This window comes from Lepisma saccharinum, chromosome 2, assembly GCF_977018435.1.
Source record: "Lepisma saccharinum chromosome 2, izLepSacc3.1, whole genome shotgun sequence".
Classification (NCBI taxonomy): Eukaryota; Metazoa; Arthropoda; class Insecta; order Zygentoma; family Lepismatidae; genus Lepisma; species Lepisma saccharinum.
In genome coordinates this window covers 50,681,163-50,697,959 of record NC_139230.1, presented here as the reverse complement: position 1 = coordinate 50,697,959, position 16,797 = coordinate 50,681,163, and the positions used below count along the sequence as shown (strand labels likewise).

General features: G+C 36.5%; 1 protein-coding gene across 3 annotated transcripts in view; it reads left to right on the top strand.

The window, feature by feature from the left end:
• Nucleotides 1-16,797, top strand: part of LOC145984028 (cytosolic carboxypeptidase 6) — a 1,364,216-nt gene that overhangs the window by 647,574 nt on the left and 699,845 nt on the right. For all 3 annotated transcript variants that reach the window (XM_083117345.1, XM_083117347.1, XM_083117346.1), the window contains one exon: nucleotides 7,405-7,499. In XM_083117345.1, the coding sequence (XP_082973471.1) occupies nucleotides 7,405-7,499 (95 nt within the window). The remainder of the gene's footprint in view (nucleotides 1-7,404; nucleotides 7,500-16,797) is intronic.

The following is a 16,797-nucleotide window of genomic DNA, read 5'->3' as shown; positions in this document are numbered from 1 at the left end:
TAGGGTTAATAATACTTTAAGGTATTATTTGTTGTCTATAATGTCAGTGTGAAGAAATGGAATATACCATATAGATTTTGTAGCTATGGTGAATATGCCTACGAAACATAATGCACAAAAATATAATGAAATTGCAATCTGTCTTTGCAACATTCACAAGGCAGTACTTCAAAAATAAAGTTCCACTTTTAGCTACGTACAGATCATTAAGTGTAGATTTCCTATGTCCATTGTAACCGGTGGTCTTGTTTAACATGTTGGTCCAGTCGGTAGGATGTCCGACTACCATACAGGACACCTGGTTTTGGTTATCAGGATATGTGATTTTGGGAGATTTTTTTTTTGATCTGTCCTAATACAAGCAGCTGTGGCACACATCCACCCTCATATCACTGGGGGTGTAAAGGAAGCTACAGCATGGTTCTGATCACATCTCCACTTTCGAAGATAAAAAGGAAATATATGGGGGCCATCCATGCCCCCTTTGCACCAGCATGCTGCTGTAATTAACAGGGAATTACTTTACTTCAGGATGGAAGGAAATCATTGAAGACTGGTGAAGGAGGGGGGAAAAACTTAATCCACACAAATACATATGTATGTGTGTGTGAGAGAATTATTATTATGATATATATATATATATATATATATATGTGTGTGTGTGTGTGTGTGTGTTTATATATGATCATAGTTTATGTTAAAAAGCAGAGTGTAAAATCCTGGGGATGGGGGAATTTCAACCCACCAACAATTTTGTCCTACGAAAATTCAGTTGGTTTAGGAAATGGTTTGCTACTTTATAAATACCTGATATGTATAAATATGTGTGTATTATTATATACATATGTGTATATACACACAAACATAAACATCAGGTATTCATAAACTAACAAACCAGTTCGTTGACCAACTGGATTTTTGCGGGACAAAATTGTTTGTGGGGGGAAATCCCCCCTGTCCCCAGGATTTCACGCTTTTTAATATTTTTAATAATAATAATTCCAACAAGATAACTTTTACTGCCAACAAGTTGATTTGGTTGATGGTACCAAGCATCTTGTTCAGAGAACTGGACCCAATTAGATACAACGAACAGATGATTTGGTTGGATGAACAAGATTAAGTCAATCAAATAATTTTGTACTCTGAACCTTCACGTTTTGCTCGCGTATAACAAACCAGGGATTTGGTTGCTGTAACTATGATTTGTTGCAGCAAACCAGACTTTTTTCTCAGTGTATTTTGCTAGCTTAAGTTTTCTTTAGCACATAGAGCCATTCTTGCCTTCTTAACAAAATGTGTTATCCGACTTCATGTATCGTGCTACTAGCACACGCCAGCCGAAAAATTAAAAGATTTTCTACAACAGTGAGAAAATTTCCGAAATTTAATTTTACTCTTGGCTATCCTTCTGCATTTTTTAACCCTTTCTTCCGTTGAAACAGAACTTTCTTCCGGCTGAAAAAAGAACGCCCTCAGATGAGCCTTGAAATGAAACGGTTGAGCTCTCCGACTTAATTTCAAGGGATCCATTCCGCCGTCAAGAGCGTTCCTATTTTCCAGTCTAATCAACGAAATTGCCCTATAGTATGATGTATGTTTCTTGGAATGTTCTCTCTCTCTCTCTCTCTCTCTCTCTCTCTCTCTCTCTCTCTCTCTGGACAAGCATAGCATGGCAGATCTCTCTTCTATTTCACTTTCCAACACCATCTTTCTCTATGCTACTTCCCTTTTCTGCATTTTCTGCTTTATTTCTCTCCCTTTCTCTCCTTTCCCGCATTCGCAAGTCAACATTCTTCCCCTCCTTCCTTTCTCACTTCGAAGTTGCCTCGTCAAGAAACCCCCAAGTTGCAGTTGGCCGCGTTGGAAAACTAAGCACGTACTCTTTCCGTCGAAGAGGTCAGACACCGAGGCCCTGAAATTTGGCTTCGCCAGAACTCCCCAGCCATTCTTTGGTCCATCAAAAGCACAATTTCAATGCTGTGGTTGTTCTTGAATCAGTTCAATGGTCTAGAAAATAAAAGACGTTCCGAGAGGATCCTTGAGGGAAATAGCAGAGGAAATTGGTGAGCCCATCTCTTTTGTCTTTCGAATAACTCAGCAAACTCGATGTGACGGTGTACGCCTTCGACATAAGTCCCATTTGTACGAGATAGAGAGAGCACGAAAAAATCTTCGGTGCAGGGTCCTGCAGCTGCGCATCGCGAAGGCTTTAAAGATCCCCTGATCCGTCCAATTTGTGCCCCTGTTGCCTTAGCTAAATCTCTGTTGCGGGAACGGGCTTCTCTCGCACCAGCGCTTCCAAAATTCTTGGGACACTTTTTTTTTTTATTCAAGTTCCGAAGCACCGATGATCGGAGACAAAGAGATCTAAACTTTACACTTTGACTTGGAAACGTTGTACTGGAATAGAACAGCTTCTCCCTTTGACTCCATACTGGTTCGTGGAAACTGGTTGCGAGAATTTCTCTAGAGGACAATTATAGCAAGCCTGTGCTTCCAGAATTTAGGGCAAATTCCTTCCGAACTATCGATTTCACAATACCTGTAATGCTTCTAGTATTTGAACTTCTCTGGTTTCAGAAATTGCACATTGTGATGTACTGGGATTGCAGTAAAAATTCATTTTTTACATTTCTATAACAACAATGAAAATTTCAACAAATAAAGTGTACACACTCGTAGATGTTTCAGCTTCAGTAGATACCCAGCGACTGGTCCGAAATTCTCATCAGGGATTTCCGCAAAAGTAATATTCCTCACATTCGCTTCGAAATGGTTTGAAAGTGTAATTTAATGTGAGGTAGGTTAATACAATAAGCAATACAATGACAGGAGAAAAGGAGGTACAAGAAAATACTAAATTAAGGATTTATAAAACCTTAATTACACCAGCAATGCTACATGGCATAGAAAGCTTAACGCTCCAAAATAAGCATAAACGTAGATTAACAGCAACAGAGATGAAATGCCTCAGAAGAGTGGTAGGAAAAACCAGACGAGAAACTATTATTATCATAAAAAAAACAACTATACTCTGTCACGGGAATCTCTGGAGCGAGTGAACGAAAACAAGTCTCTGCGCAAGTAGTGACTCAAGACAGCTCGCCTAATGAACACGCTAGAGGGAACAGGATTCCGTGGAAGGGGAAAAGCGACTGCTGCTACCAGCTACAACAGCTGTATTTCAATAGCGTATACTCCTTCGCTCCGCCCACTCTTCTTTTCTGCCACCATGCGCGGCCTTGCTCCAGAGATTTCCAGGATAGAGTATAGCCATTTTTCGAACTCCATAAATGCTTAATATTCAAATTCACACTAGTTGCATTTAATGTATTGGGCGAGAGAGTACTTAACAAGGAACAAGGCATATCAGAATATTCATGAAAACTATCTGATGTTTCTCCATATTTAACAAGTATGCATATCTGCATCGCCCTAATAATTTTTAAATTGGAAATAAAACCTAACTCAATACCCAACGAATGTTTCTGACTTTCGAAGTGGCAAAAACGTAGTTGCGCACATAATCGTACCATATGCTTGTAAAAATATGTCTATGTGCTTTCTTGTCATTGATTGATTTAGCATAAAAAGTCTGTTAGGCATTATGGAAGAATTTGCAGAGATGTGTGTGATTGAGAGAAAAATAAAACAATATACATGAAACATTTTCAATGTTTCAATTTATCTGGTTAGAACCCAAGTGAGGAAATATTTTAACAGTTCAAATCACACACGAAAACTGAATTTTCAGAATCAGAATTTTAGAAACTGTGAATAAAGTGAGCTTAGAAAACCAACTTTAAACTTTTGCGATATTGTAACTTTGAAGAATGGTTTCACTAGTACGATTAATCTTACTTTTATATTTCTTTTTTCGAAATAAGAGCTGAATTTTGCATAGTATCTTTAAAATGATCACGTTTGAGTAAAAAAATCAAAACGAATTTATAACTCGCTTCGAATCTTTTTTCCTCTTTTAAGTACATCGTCCTAACCATAACACTTAAAACATTCTGCACTTATCTCGAGTGTGTCGTTGAAATTTTTTTTCAAAGAATAATGATTTCCCATCATTTTACAATCACAGCCTCAGGTTATGTGTTCCCTAAAAGCAATTCCTACCAGAAAAAGCGAACAATTGTAGCAGCCTGAGATCCACGAAAAAAAAGTGATGCCAAGATGAGAGGTCGGCTGACAGTTATGTGACTTCCGAGCAAAATGTTCTCCCATTGTTCGCGAAAGAAACTGAGGGTGGGGCAGCCGCACCACAGCAAGTGCAGTCCTCTGGAAGGACCCGATATGGGAAATCACTAGAGTCGAACAAAAATCCATTCGCAATCGGATTTTCTTCCTTGAAATCTTCTTTCCAAACGCACCAAATCGCTTTACGTGCAACTGCTGGGAAGAGTAGGAAATAGTCAGAGGAGAAGAATGGGAAGAGTAGGGAAGAAGAGAAGCCGGGAATAAAATAGCCGACAGAGCACAGGGAAAAACATGAAAATTGTGTTTTTGTGTCTTATCAGGAAACAGAAATAAAGCTCGTAATCCTATGGGAAAGAAAATTTATAATATGTTTATGAAATTGAATACGAAATAGGTTCTTAGTCATATTTCAAAAACTCCCGTCGTGCTATTCTAACATGACCTTGCGCAAATAATATGAAAAGCGAGAATGTGAGTATTGAGCAAGAGAAAATACTAAATTTTCCGTATTTCGAACACAATGCTTTAAAGAAATATTTTAAAAACTTCATCAAAGACACTCAAAGAAAAAAAAATATGTCAACGTTTACGGTTTAAATCTATAATAATAATAAAGTGACGTAAGGAATGTCTGCAATTAACGTAAAGATCTGCATTAATTCAAAAGACTAACATTCTAACAAAGCTCTATAATTAAACAATTAAATATTTTTAGCGTTGACAGGACAATTAAGTATGCCAAAATATCGAAAATAAATTTCACATAAAATAATAAAAATTAACTCTTAAGTTAAATTTGTGTGAAGACTTTCAGTTTTAGTCTTGCAAAGCTTCTAAATTTTCTCGCACTTAAATGTTATTGTGTCCAAATATCGAGCACTAACTCAAGAATTTTGACAATAAATGTGAATATTGGTGAAGCTAATTCACTACAGAATCACGTTCGACTTATTTTGCAAAATCCCATATGCGTTTTCTTAGTAATTTAGTAAATTAAGAGAACTATCACAACTACCGTACATCCTCAAGGGTTATATATCTCCGTTCAATACATAAAAAACTTCAGTTAGGTATGTTTCTAAAGCATATACTATTTATTCAGAAATTTAAAGTGTTGTGTTTTATTAATATTTAAATTTTCAAACAATTGTATGATCACGAAACTTATGTTGTAGAATTTTGAACTCATGTAGCCTTCCAAAACAAGATTATGTCATTACATGTTATTCTCTGAAAATGCAGCGTGAGGAAGTTATTCGCAAACATAGATCATTTTGCAATATCAAGCTGTAATTAATTTGGCAGGCCAAGCGTTGTTAGGTTTGTTGTAGGATCATTAAATTAGATCAACCTACAGAATGAGTGAACACGCGTAATTTTGTTCAAATTTTAAAGATTTCACACCTTCTGTGACGTTGTGTTCCTTGTTCATTATTCATTCCCATCAAAGCAATTAGTCTAAAGAGGCAAAATTGGCGTAAAATAAAACTACGTAACTCCATCCGTTGCAAAACCAATTATTACATTTATCTCCGCATTCATTTCTTTACCCTAAACACAATCTCGAGATCTTATTCACTGAAGAAGAAATGGAGCAATTCCTTTAAAAATTAGTTACATCGCGTAACTCGGTTTTCAATACTTGCTCTAGAACTTTCTAGAAATTTCACGATTATAGGATTATTAACGGAAGAAAAGTTTGGAACCAGTTAACCAAGCATGGCACATAAAAATAAATGAAGCGAGACATTCTCGGAGTGGTTGCATTAGATCTGAGAACCTTACGACATAACTTTGTACGTGAAGTTACATGTAGGTAAATTCATTTCGAGAAGTTTGTAATTTTTTAAAAAAAATGCTCAAAAACTGCAAGTTAGAAGACCGCTTGAACCTTAAGCGACCACAAGTTGACTTTCGATGAAACACAATTTTATACATTATTCTAAAGATGCATAAATCTTCTTCAGTACTGTCATTCAAGGCCGTATGATGTCAATCTAATCTCAGCGGAATAAAATAACCCTCGATTACACAAGATATGCTACATTACTATATTTTCATTATTTAATTTCAGTACTCGGTAAGTCTTTTTGTGGGTCCGGACACCCTGTACCCCCTAAATACTTCCTTGCATATAACAGGTTATCGCCAGACACACGTGAGATGAAAACGAAATTAAGAAGTTAAGCAGCAGTAAGGTTTTCCGTGACACCCTTTACCAATGTAAAATTTTTCACTGAATGAAAACATTCATAGTTCTTTTTAACACGATTCTGTTGAAGTCTATGTTGTGAGCTTATGTTAATTAATCCTCTTCGAGAGAAACTTAGTTTTTGTGAAACTTTTTTCTTTTAAATTAACTTTCAAAATAGATGACTACATAAATTTAATTTTTCCAAATTGTGTGCAATATGTTCAAACATCTCAGCTTTTTTAGTATCACGTCAATATACTTTTCAGAACCTCGGCAAAAGTTTGAATCGACTGTATGCAAGACTTAAATAGTACATTTTGCTTGAAATAGGCCGTTGTGTCCATAAGTTTTCAAATTTGCTCAGGAGTCAAATTTGTAATATGTAACTTGGAAAATAAAATGTTCCATGCCATGAAGGCACACATTCTACACCTCGGCCATACTGGAGGTGATGTGATCAGTACCACGCTCCGCCCGCCTCTACTCCCCTTCCTTTCAACATTGCCTCCAAGTACCCATTGCAAATGGGCTGGGTATGCCCAAGAGCCTCTTTATGCAGGGACATTATCGAAAAAATTCCACCTCGAATTACCAGCATGGGTATCGAACCCAGATCTCCCGCATGGAAGTCTGACGTCCTTTCATTATTTAAATATTCACTGATCAAGTAATTCCTACTTTTACAATGGAAATGGCAATGATAATAATAAAAAGGATGCATTTCTTAGATGCACAATGTCCTTAAACACGCGCGCAAAGATAGAAATAGAAGTTTCCAATGCAATGATATAGCGTGGGATTTGTCTGATTGAATACTTCAAATTATGCACATGGTTATTTGGAAAATATTACATTTTTGTAGTTCCAAAATAAACTTGCTTTAAAGTCAATAATTAATGTGACTTCTTGGTGTCTTTCTGCCTTAAAACCAATAGTAATATTTGTTTCTCTTTTTCTTTACATTGTTTACATTAAGTAGAAATTGATATTTTTTTTTCTAGAGGGTGATATTCAACATAGTTAACTTCAGTAAATCGAAGAACTTATTTCGCGAGGGCATGACACCGATCGTCAAGTCTACAAGCCGACCAAAATGGTAAGTAATACTTTCATAGCAGATTTATATCACATAATATTTTGCAACACACTTGAATTATTTTTGTAAAAAATGGATAATTTTTTGCGTAAAACGTACAGTTGGAATCAATACCTCACTCTTTGTATTAAGGTTTACTAATTTTTATTTTGTTCTTGTATGGTAAAGTGAAATTACTTTTGATTTTGATGTACGTATATTTCATTGCAATGCCTTTGTGGCAAAGTATTTCCACCCCATATTATATTATTTTCAAGGTGAAATAACAAATCTACATTAAAAATTTCATCACTGAAATAGCAGACAGTCAGTAATAGTATTGAAGATGGAATCATCGGGCTAAAATTAAACCTCAGAATTGATTGAATTCCATTTTAATTTTCAAATATTTTATTTTTCTCTTCTGTGTTAGTTTTGAGGCTGATAATAAAGTATATAAGGCAAGTTAACAATAAATTATGTTCTATAACTTACGTAAAAGGACATATGGGAATAACAATCACGCAACATATAATTCTATCCTTCTAAGTTTGAAAGAAAAATATCAATCACCTGTCATAATCACCTCACTTCGCAATGAGAGCACCTTGAAATGTTGAAGTTATTCGTGAAACAGGCGGTAAACACGGCTTGAAAAGACATGAATATGAAAATTTGCAGCATTTTTCTTACGACGAAAATAACTTTGACTAATAACTTGTTACAAAACTCTGGCATCCAGTGATATCAGAAACATTGTTTGGAATGCAAAAATATTTCGAGCATCCATCAAGAAAGAAGCTTCCTCTTCAAAGTGTTACACTTGTTTCACTACCTAAGAGCCTGCCTTCCTTCCTCCCTTCCACTTTTTGAAGATGAAAACCAACGCATCAGAGTAGGACGTCACGCAATCCACCATAATGACCCATCTCTGCCTGTATTTGAGCAGTTGCTTGGAGGTAAGAAGTTCTTTCCATTAATTTGCTGCCAATCTCTTGTTCACCAGACTTGAAAATCTACAGCCGACGAACACCCTGCTCATGCATATTTACCAGTTAGCTTTTGTCTGAGATGAATACAAATCTCTATATTTAGTCCTGGTTATTTCTTCATTATCTTCATCATGAAGTTAAGCCTTAAGAGGTAGGGAGGTAGCGGTAGAGCACTCCTTTGCCTGGTGAGAAAATGTCGAAAAGAGCGGGGGTTGACAACCCCTAAGAGCGGGGATGTAAACGTGAAGCTTTGCCGCTGTTCATGGACAGCTATTTGATTCCATGCAAACTGCTTTTCAGGTAGTTTTCAGAACTTGTCTTTCCCTCTGTACACGCACATCTCAGACAAAAGATTTCCTCTCGACTGTTTCTTTGGTAACCTAATGTGAAATTTTCAGACGAAGAAAAAGCGCAAAGCTCATGATGGAAGAAATATACGAGCCAGTAACATAAAGTAAAAAGATTACTAATTATTAAAGTAACACTGGTTGCTCTATTATTGTAGGATTTATATACTCTCTAAAAAGTGTATAAAATATATGCAGAAAACGGATAATAAGTATGTACTGAAATGGCGTTAAAAGTGAAAAGTGTGACAAATCAAGCAATGGTAAAATAGTAATTTTATTATTATTTTGTCTCATTATTTTTTTTAGTATGTCAAAAATCTTTCTTGTCGAAATTATTAGTTTCATTAACAAAACTGATATAAACATATCATCTTTTAAAAATATACTTTTACCTGTTTTATAATGGAAGAAATAAAAAAATCCTCTTCCTTGTACTATGGCACATGTATGTTTGTGATAATAGAAATGTCGTACTACAATAATTCCTAGTACATTCCTGAAATTCAAGATGCTATTTCAAGTTTAATTTTTCGTTTTAAGTCACTTTATGCGTAGATAGGCTAATCGGACCTGTATCTTCGGTATAAAGTAAAATCCAAACCACTATATTCCTCCACCAGTATTGAACCTGGACAGTTTTGATTAAAAGGCGACGATGTTACGCCATCTGAGAGGCCAAAGATAGTATATTCAGCAATGCAAAAATCACACTCTTAACTGTCAAATTGAAAGGGAACTTTTCCAAAACTGTCGACTAGGAACTGAATAAGTTAAGGGAAAGTTGAGAATCACAAGCCGAAAATTCATACCTAACCAAAATAAGTCAATCCACTCAAAAATTCACACACGTTTAACTAATAAAACATTAGAATGCATAAACTACTAATAATGAAGTTAATATCACCGCACAAGACGAACCGATAAAGTGAAACCCATCAAAATTAATTTTCCAGTTTCTATTCCATTTGTTACAGTAAAGATGCGGCTATTTTGCTGATTAAACAAATAAATTTACACTTTTAACGGCGTCACCTGATGCACGAAAGTGCTTCAATTTTGGTTCTCTGTATTTCAAGTTCTGTGCTTGGGCTCCAGGTGAATCTTGGGTATGAATAAACGCTAAAGTTGCAATATAGTTATAATTATTGTAAATATGAGTGTAAATAGTGCAAGCAATATAACACGGCAATTTCTTTTGGTGAAGGTTAAATGCAGCTGATGCTAATTCCATGAGTTATTTATGCACGCCACTTGCAGGAATAATTTTAAACACATGTTAAAGCTAGGAATTCTAAAACTTTACGCGTGACATTAGCAAGAGGCAAAACTTTGACACTAATTCCAAACGATTGTTTCAGTCACGACCTAATTAACGGTATATTTAATGAACATTGATCTCAACTTCATCTCCTCGAAGTTAATGCACTTACTTCCGTTTTTATAATTAGCGACATACTTAATATCACGAACTACTATAAAACATCCATTTCGTTATACACGGCCTCATTTCTTGCAGGAAGCTTCGAGATGAAATTGTTGGTTCCCTGCTCTTTTATAACCTTCTGGCTTAATGATACAGAAGATTAGATGGTTATCTACTTTACAAGCTTAAAGTGGAAATGCTCTCAACGTGATTTAATTCATGTTTTAGGAAATGATACACGGAGAAAGAGTAACCGCGCGAAAAGGATGAGATTTTGTGGTCGACATTTAAGAAAGCGAGAAAGTATAGAAATGTTGAGAATTGTTGACTACAATAATTGTTGACTATTTATTTTTTCCCTGTTTCCATTTTCCAGAGCAATGTGATGCAAATTAGACATAAATTTGTCATTTATTGTTTACGTACTTTGCATCACTCAATTATACGGACAAATGTGGTCTCCAAATGTAATTTTGTAATATGCTTAGTTATATCACAAATATTCATGTGGGTCGAAGCTCCAGATATTATTATTTGTACTGGCGGATTATACCTATTCGTATTTGACGGTTGTATTACCGAATTTTGGAACTTTTAGCCCCGTTATATGCCAAATGGTCGCACCTTTTCAAAGATTCTTGCCTAATCTCAGTAGTTCTAAAAAATTTCTGTGCCAATGCTGTTTTGTAAATTAATTTACGTTTTATATTAGTCAAAATGTGTAATAAACATTTTGTGATTTAAACGATTTTTCAGAACATGAATATCAGTCAAATGATAGTGAGCAAAGGCGATTATGTCGAAGACAATAACATTTATTTAAAAGCAGATGTCACCACCAGCGTTCAGAATTTCCTTGCACTTTCTGACAAACCAGCTGAATTTCTTAGTTACCGATTGAAAATTCGTGTGACTTGTAGAGAAGGGGAGGAAACGATTGAGCGGAGAGAAGCAGTAAACGCTGCTGTAAAATTTTGTAACGGCATTCGCTTTTCCCCCTCCACGCAATCCTGTTCCTTCGCAGTTGTTCATTGGTCGAGCCCTTTCGAGTCAGAGAATTGTTTTCTTTCGCTCACTCCAGAGATTTCCGAGACAGAGTATAGTTGGCGAATCGGCGACCAGCGTTGCCAAAGTTTACCGTACCCCTGATGATAGCGTCAATGACCTCTGCACAGAATATGTTTGCGGCATGGAAGGGAGATGGTGATAAATGCATACAAGGTCTTTTGAGTAGGAATATGATGTGTGCAGGAAACATGGACCATTTTTTTCTCTACATTTGGTTTCATGGGCCTAACTTACTTCCTCGTCCTTCAAACGAGAGATGTCTGAACGGTTTTTGATGACTTCTTTATTCCATTGGCACGTCATTAGGATTTAGTTCGTCTCCTTAAACAGTGAAGTGATCATAGTAAAATACTTGCTTTATGGCTACAGTGCAAGAGAGCAGACGACGGCTGTGCATCGGCAACAGCGTTCATGTGACGTAGCACTCAGTGCTGAAAAGAGCACAGAATTATGCCTCATTCTATCTGTTCCTTACGGCACTACTTTATTTACAGTCCTCGTATGTTTGCATTTTCAAAGTTCCCAGACCGAAAAATCCATCGATAGTCTGTCATGATGGAGATTCTTTCTGGTTCCTGTCTACGTTTTTTATTGATCGTAAATCACAAGAGTCTTATTTGAGTTCTCGTGTTGAACTTCCGGATTCAAGAAGGAAATTATTTTCAGTGCTTTAATTGAACAGTGTGGATGTTCCAACTGGAGCGTGGCAACAAATTTGCTTGTCTCAAATGCAAAATGAATCTCAACATGGAACATGGAAATCAGAAAATCCATACAGCAGTGCACACGCAAATTGCTTTCTTTCATCTTTAAAGCCGAAACTAAAGGTTGTATTACACTAAAAGAAAGAACTAATAAACTACTGGAATAAAAATTATTTCGTTTCTTATATGGATGCCATTTCCATACACCTATCTTTACGATCTCTGTTGGAGCTGAATGTGTAATCAGCATCCCTTTCATCCCATTTTTGCTCGCAGATACTGATTGAGAGGCCTAGTTGGTTTTCCTAGCCTATTTATTTGCAGGCAGTCATTAGACAAACCTCTGGTACAGTGTCTCTCAAAAGTTTTAGGACAACGACATTTTAAACTAGGCAACCCAATTTACACAAGGCGTTGGTGGGTTGCGTGTAGAGTTAGGCTCAATTTCAGGGTTGCCACATGCACAATAGATATTTATAAAATACGCGAAAAAATAAAAACAAGTAATATTGTATAAAATTATTAAAAATATCACTATTATATCGCAAGTGACAAAATTCTTTCTGAAAGAAAAAAATATGTTTTCTAGTATTTCATCGCTGATGAGGTGAGAGAAAACGAAAGGTGACAAAGGAGAGGAGAAAGATAAAGCGAAAGGAGAAGAGGAAAGTAGAGGAGAGAAGAAAGATAGGATAGACGAGGAATGGAGATGTAGTGAAGAGAATGGAAAAATGTTCTAGGAGAGATGAGGAAAATGGAGCAAAGAAGAGAGAAGAGGAGAAGAGGAGACGAGAAGAGGGGAGTGGAGAGTAAAGTAAAAGAGAAAAAAACAGAAGAACGGAAAGAAGAAGAGAAGAGTGCATTGGAGTCGGAAATCTAAGACAGGAGATACGAGGAGTGGAGATGAGTGGATGGAGATAAGATGCGAGAAATGTAGGGAAGGCGATATGAGATAAAAGCAGAGCAAGCAGAAGGAGGGGAGAGGAGAAGGAGAAGAGAAGAACAGAAGGGACTGAAGAGAAGAGGTAGTTGCAGAAAATATCGTCTCAGCGTCAAGAATTGATGCATTGGTCAAATTATCGACATGAAACTTTCAATAACATTTTGAAATGTACTGGAGAATGTATTAGATCGGTTCGAAATGCCTTTTGGCTTAGTTCAGAGCAAGGTAAAATCTTCCATGTAAGATCTTTGATTTTACCTGCCATTATACCACTAAAAACATGAATGTAATTTGAATATTTATAAGAATTAGCCAATTTTTGTCCACTTCTCTGTTCGTTGAAATGGAGATTTTGTAATTTAATATTTCCCCTCCCCCCATCGTTAATTCCAAACTGAATCATTCCGTTTCACACGGCGTGGACAATGAACACAATGGGATAGGACTAAAACTTACGAAAATTTTCTACCACCGGAAGGGTTTGAACCTACGACCATCAGATTGACAGTCCTGAACGGTAAACACTACCCTACAAGCTTTCGCTCCTGAAAGTAAGTAGAAGGAGCTGACCGCCGGGCTGTGATAAACACACACCTTTTTTTGGTACTGTCCTCCATTTGGAGAAACATTTTATAGCGCATCTTTAATTAAAATATATAAAAACTGATATCGTTTTAAAGCTTATAAATTAGGCTACAACTTTTATTCGAAACAATCTTTTGTCATTTAATTTGTTCAAAAGTTAGAAGCCAAAAACTTCAGAAAGTACTAGAAAAAAATACTTTTTGAAGATTACTTTTTAAATTACGGCAAAACCACCAACATTATCGAAAATTAAACAAAATCTTTTTTGTAGCCCATCTAATGGGGATTACAACTAAGAAAGGATTATCTATTTACGACCAATGGTTACGGAGATATAGGTCAATAACTGAGAGACTGCGAAATTGATGTTTGGGGGGGCGCTGGAGGGGGGAAGCACCGCGAGGAAGGGCGGGGACTTTTGCGATTTTGTACTACTAGTAGTGTTCTAATAACTGACCAAAATTCAGCTTTTACGGAATTATTCCCGACATGAAACCTTTATTGACTGGGCTAAAATGGTTGGTTAGTGGTTGAAAACAAGGCAGCACGTCGTTTTGCCTCAGGATGTCATTTAATTTAAATAACTATATTTTTCCACTTAAAAAGAAAGGTATACACATACATACATACATACATACATTCACATGTGTGTGTGAGGGAGGAGAGGTCTCACCTTGGTGGTCGAGCGCATTGATTAGTCTATTCATGATCTTGTCACCCAAGATCCAATGTTCAAGCCCTGGAATGGACGTCACTGTTTCTTTTCGAGTTTCATGTAATCATTATTAATCTCCATCGTCTCAATTAGCCTACAGAGGCATAAAGGTGACGTAAATGAAAATCTAAAATTAGCCATTTACATACGTATATACAGTATAATATTGTTTACTTACTTTGAACTTTATTCAATTTGGTCGAAAAAGTTCCTCAGCACTGAGCCGCTTTGTCAAATCTGTGGTAATAAGTCAAATTCATGAAGTCTTTTTAGCTGGCACCATCACAAGACTTTCTGATAAACGAACGGTGTGATCATACTTTTACTTTCCATGAACTGAAATGTAGGCAGCATATTCGATTACATTGCTTGGAAGTTTTATCTACGTTTTACGTCTTTGAATCAATCAAGTATGTTAAGAAAGAAATTGAAAATATCAAGATCATTGATTAATTCTGAATTACTTTATAACACCATTAAGCCTTGTTTCCATGATTATGAAAAAATATAAATATGCTGACCAAGGCAGTAATTTATTTTATTAAAAACATAAACTAAACGTAACGTTTCAACCTTCTAGCAAGGTCTTCATCAGACTCTGTATCAAGTACAAAAGTCTTTTTGATTACTGAATACAGAATTTGCAATTTGAAATTTCCACGGTAGGACAAGCTGGAGCAATCGTGTGTTGTTTAAAAAATATATTGACCCACGAAGAAAAATGAACACAAGTAGATTCACCGATAACTAATCTTTGATAACCTCCTTCTGTCTTTTTTACCTTTGTCCAATTCAAATGCACCGAAGAAAACCAAACCTTAGTAACGGTTAAATTAATCCACAGCCAGAATGGAAAGGTGTGGAAGGGGAGGTGGGGCAAACAAACATCGATTTACATTTCACTAATTAAAAAAGTTTCCTGCAAGGCACGCGAGTTGGGGGTATCTGGTTGGTTCCCCAGCTGTTCCTGCTCGCAACCAATCTGATGAAAAACCTGCGGCAGCCTTTTCCTCACGCTGTCTTCAGTGGGAATTGATATAAAGCAAAAGTCTTCGTCCGTCATTAACCATTTCAACTTAGAAGAAGTTTTGGGGAACAAGTTTTGTTCTTTATTTCCAGTTAACGTAAATCGCGTTAGGACGAAATGATGCACGAGTTCCAATTTCGAAATTGGGAAAGCTCGGAAAATTGAACTGAACGTAGCTTCAATCCAAACAGTAGTTGTTAGCGATTGCCTCGCTAGCGAGAACGGCGTTGTCGTTACTTTTAAGGTTGTTTTGACTCGATCCAGTGTTCCGGAGGCGAACATTTATAGTTTGCATGAAATTTCTGTGAAACTAGACACAAGTAACTTTTAGCTCGATTAAACACAATCTGTACCATCTCCTGTTTTTGACATTTTCTTTTATTAATATTGAGAATGATACAAATTAAGTGATAAAGCATGTAACACACTTGACTTTTTCATGAACTTGTAAACAATTATGGTCACTGCGTAAATTGTTATGAATAACATTTAAAATAGTTACAAAAATTAAGACGTTTATAGCAAATTATATAAATTTAGTTTCAATATTGACGTGCACATCGGCACAATCCGATTTTCATGCTCATCCGCACAGTATTTTTATCTTGCAGTGTTGTCGTGCTCATCCGCACGCACCCAGTAGCCACCTGGTGCATACCTAGCCTCATGGCTTTGGGGGCATGGAGGCTTGTTTACACAGCCTAACAAAACATATCCATGCAAAATTTAGACGACTTAATACACGCCGCTCAAGAGCATGGAAAAAAAGAAATGATTATATATTCATATCGCATTCGATCCATACCTCTAGGCGGCTTCGAGAGAAGCCTTGTCAAGTACTTCGTTGAAAAGATTACATGCCAATGGGGTATCCTAAAGTATTTACACAAATTACATTTTATCTACTCCAGTTTATGCACATACACTTAAACTCCTCAGACATTTCTTCAAGTCACCATATTTTCTCAAATTTTCAAGTATGTCATTTATCCTGTCATCAAGTTTAATATATGCTAACTTTCTCCTCTTCTGTCGGTTGCCGTACACTTCCTGTCTTCTAAGGGCTTGGAAACGTAATGTGGTATCATCTTTTAGCACTTTTACCAGAGAGAAAATGTGCGGTGTTTTCCTTGATATGGTGCTGTTCAATCGATGGTGCCAACCTTCAACGACGTTGTTCGTTCAGTGCCGCTGGCCTCTGCAGATCCAAATTTTCCTAGGCACGTTTGGATTTTCAAGCCTTTGTTTAATAAAATATTCATTGAACGCCTCAATCTTTTCTACTGGTGGGCAGTCCTCCATGATGACCAAATATCCATCGTCAATATACTCCAGGGGCACAAGTACCAGTGAAGCACACATCCGCATATATTTGCGTACATCTTCGTTGTTAGTGTACTCCTCCACCATGCCCAGAGCTTGCATGTTGCATCCTGAGACCTCAGCATCGGAGAATACAACCTTCAGAGAATTCACAGCCGCAGTTTCGAGATCGACTTTCAGCTTTTTCGG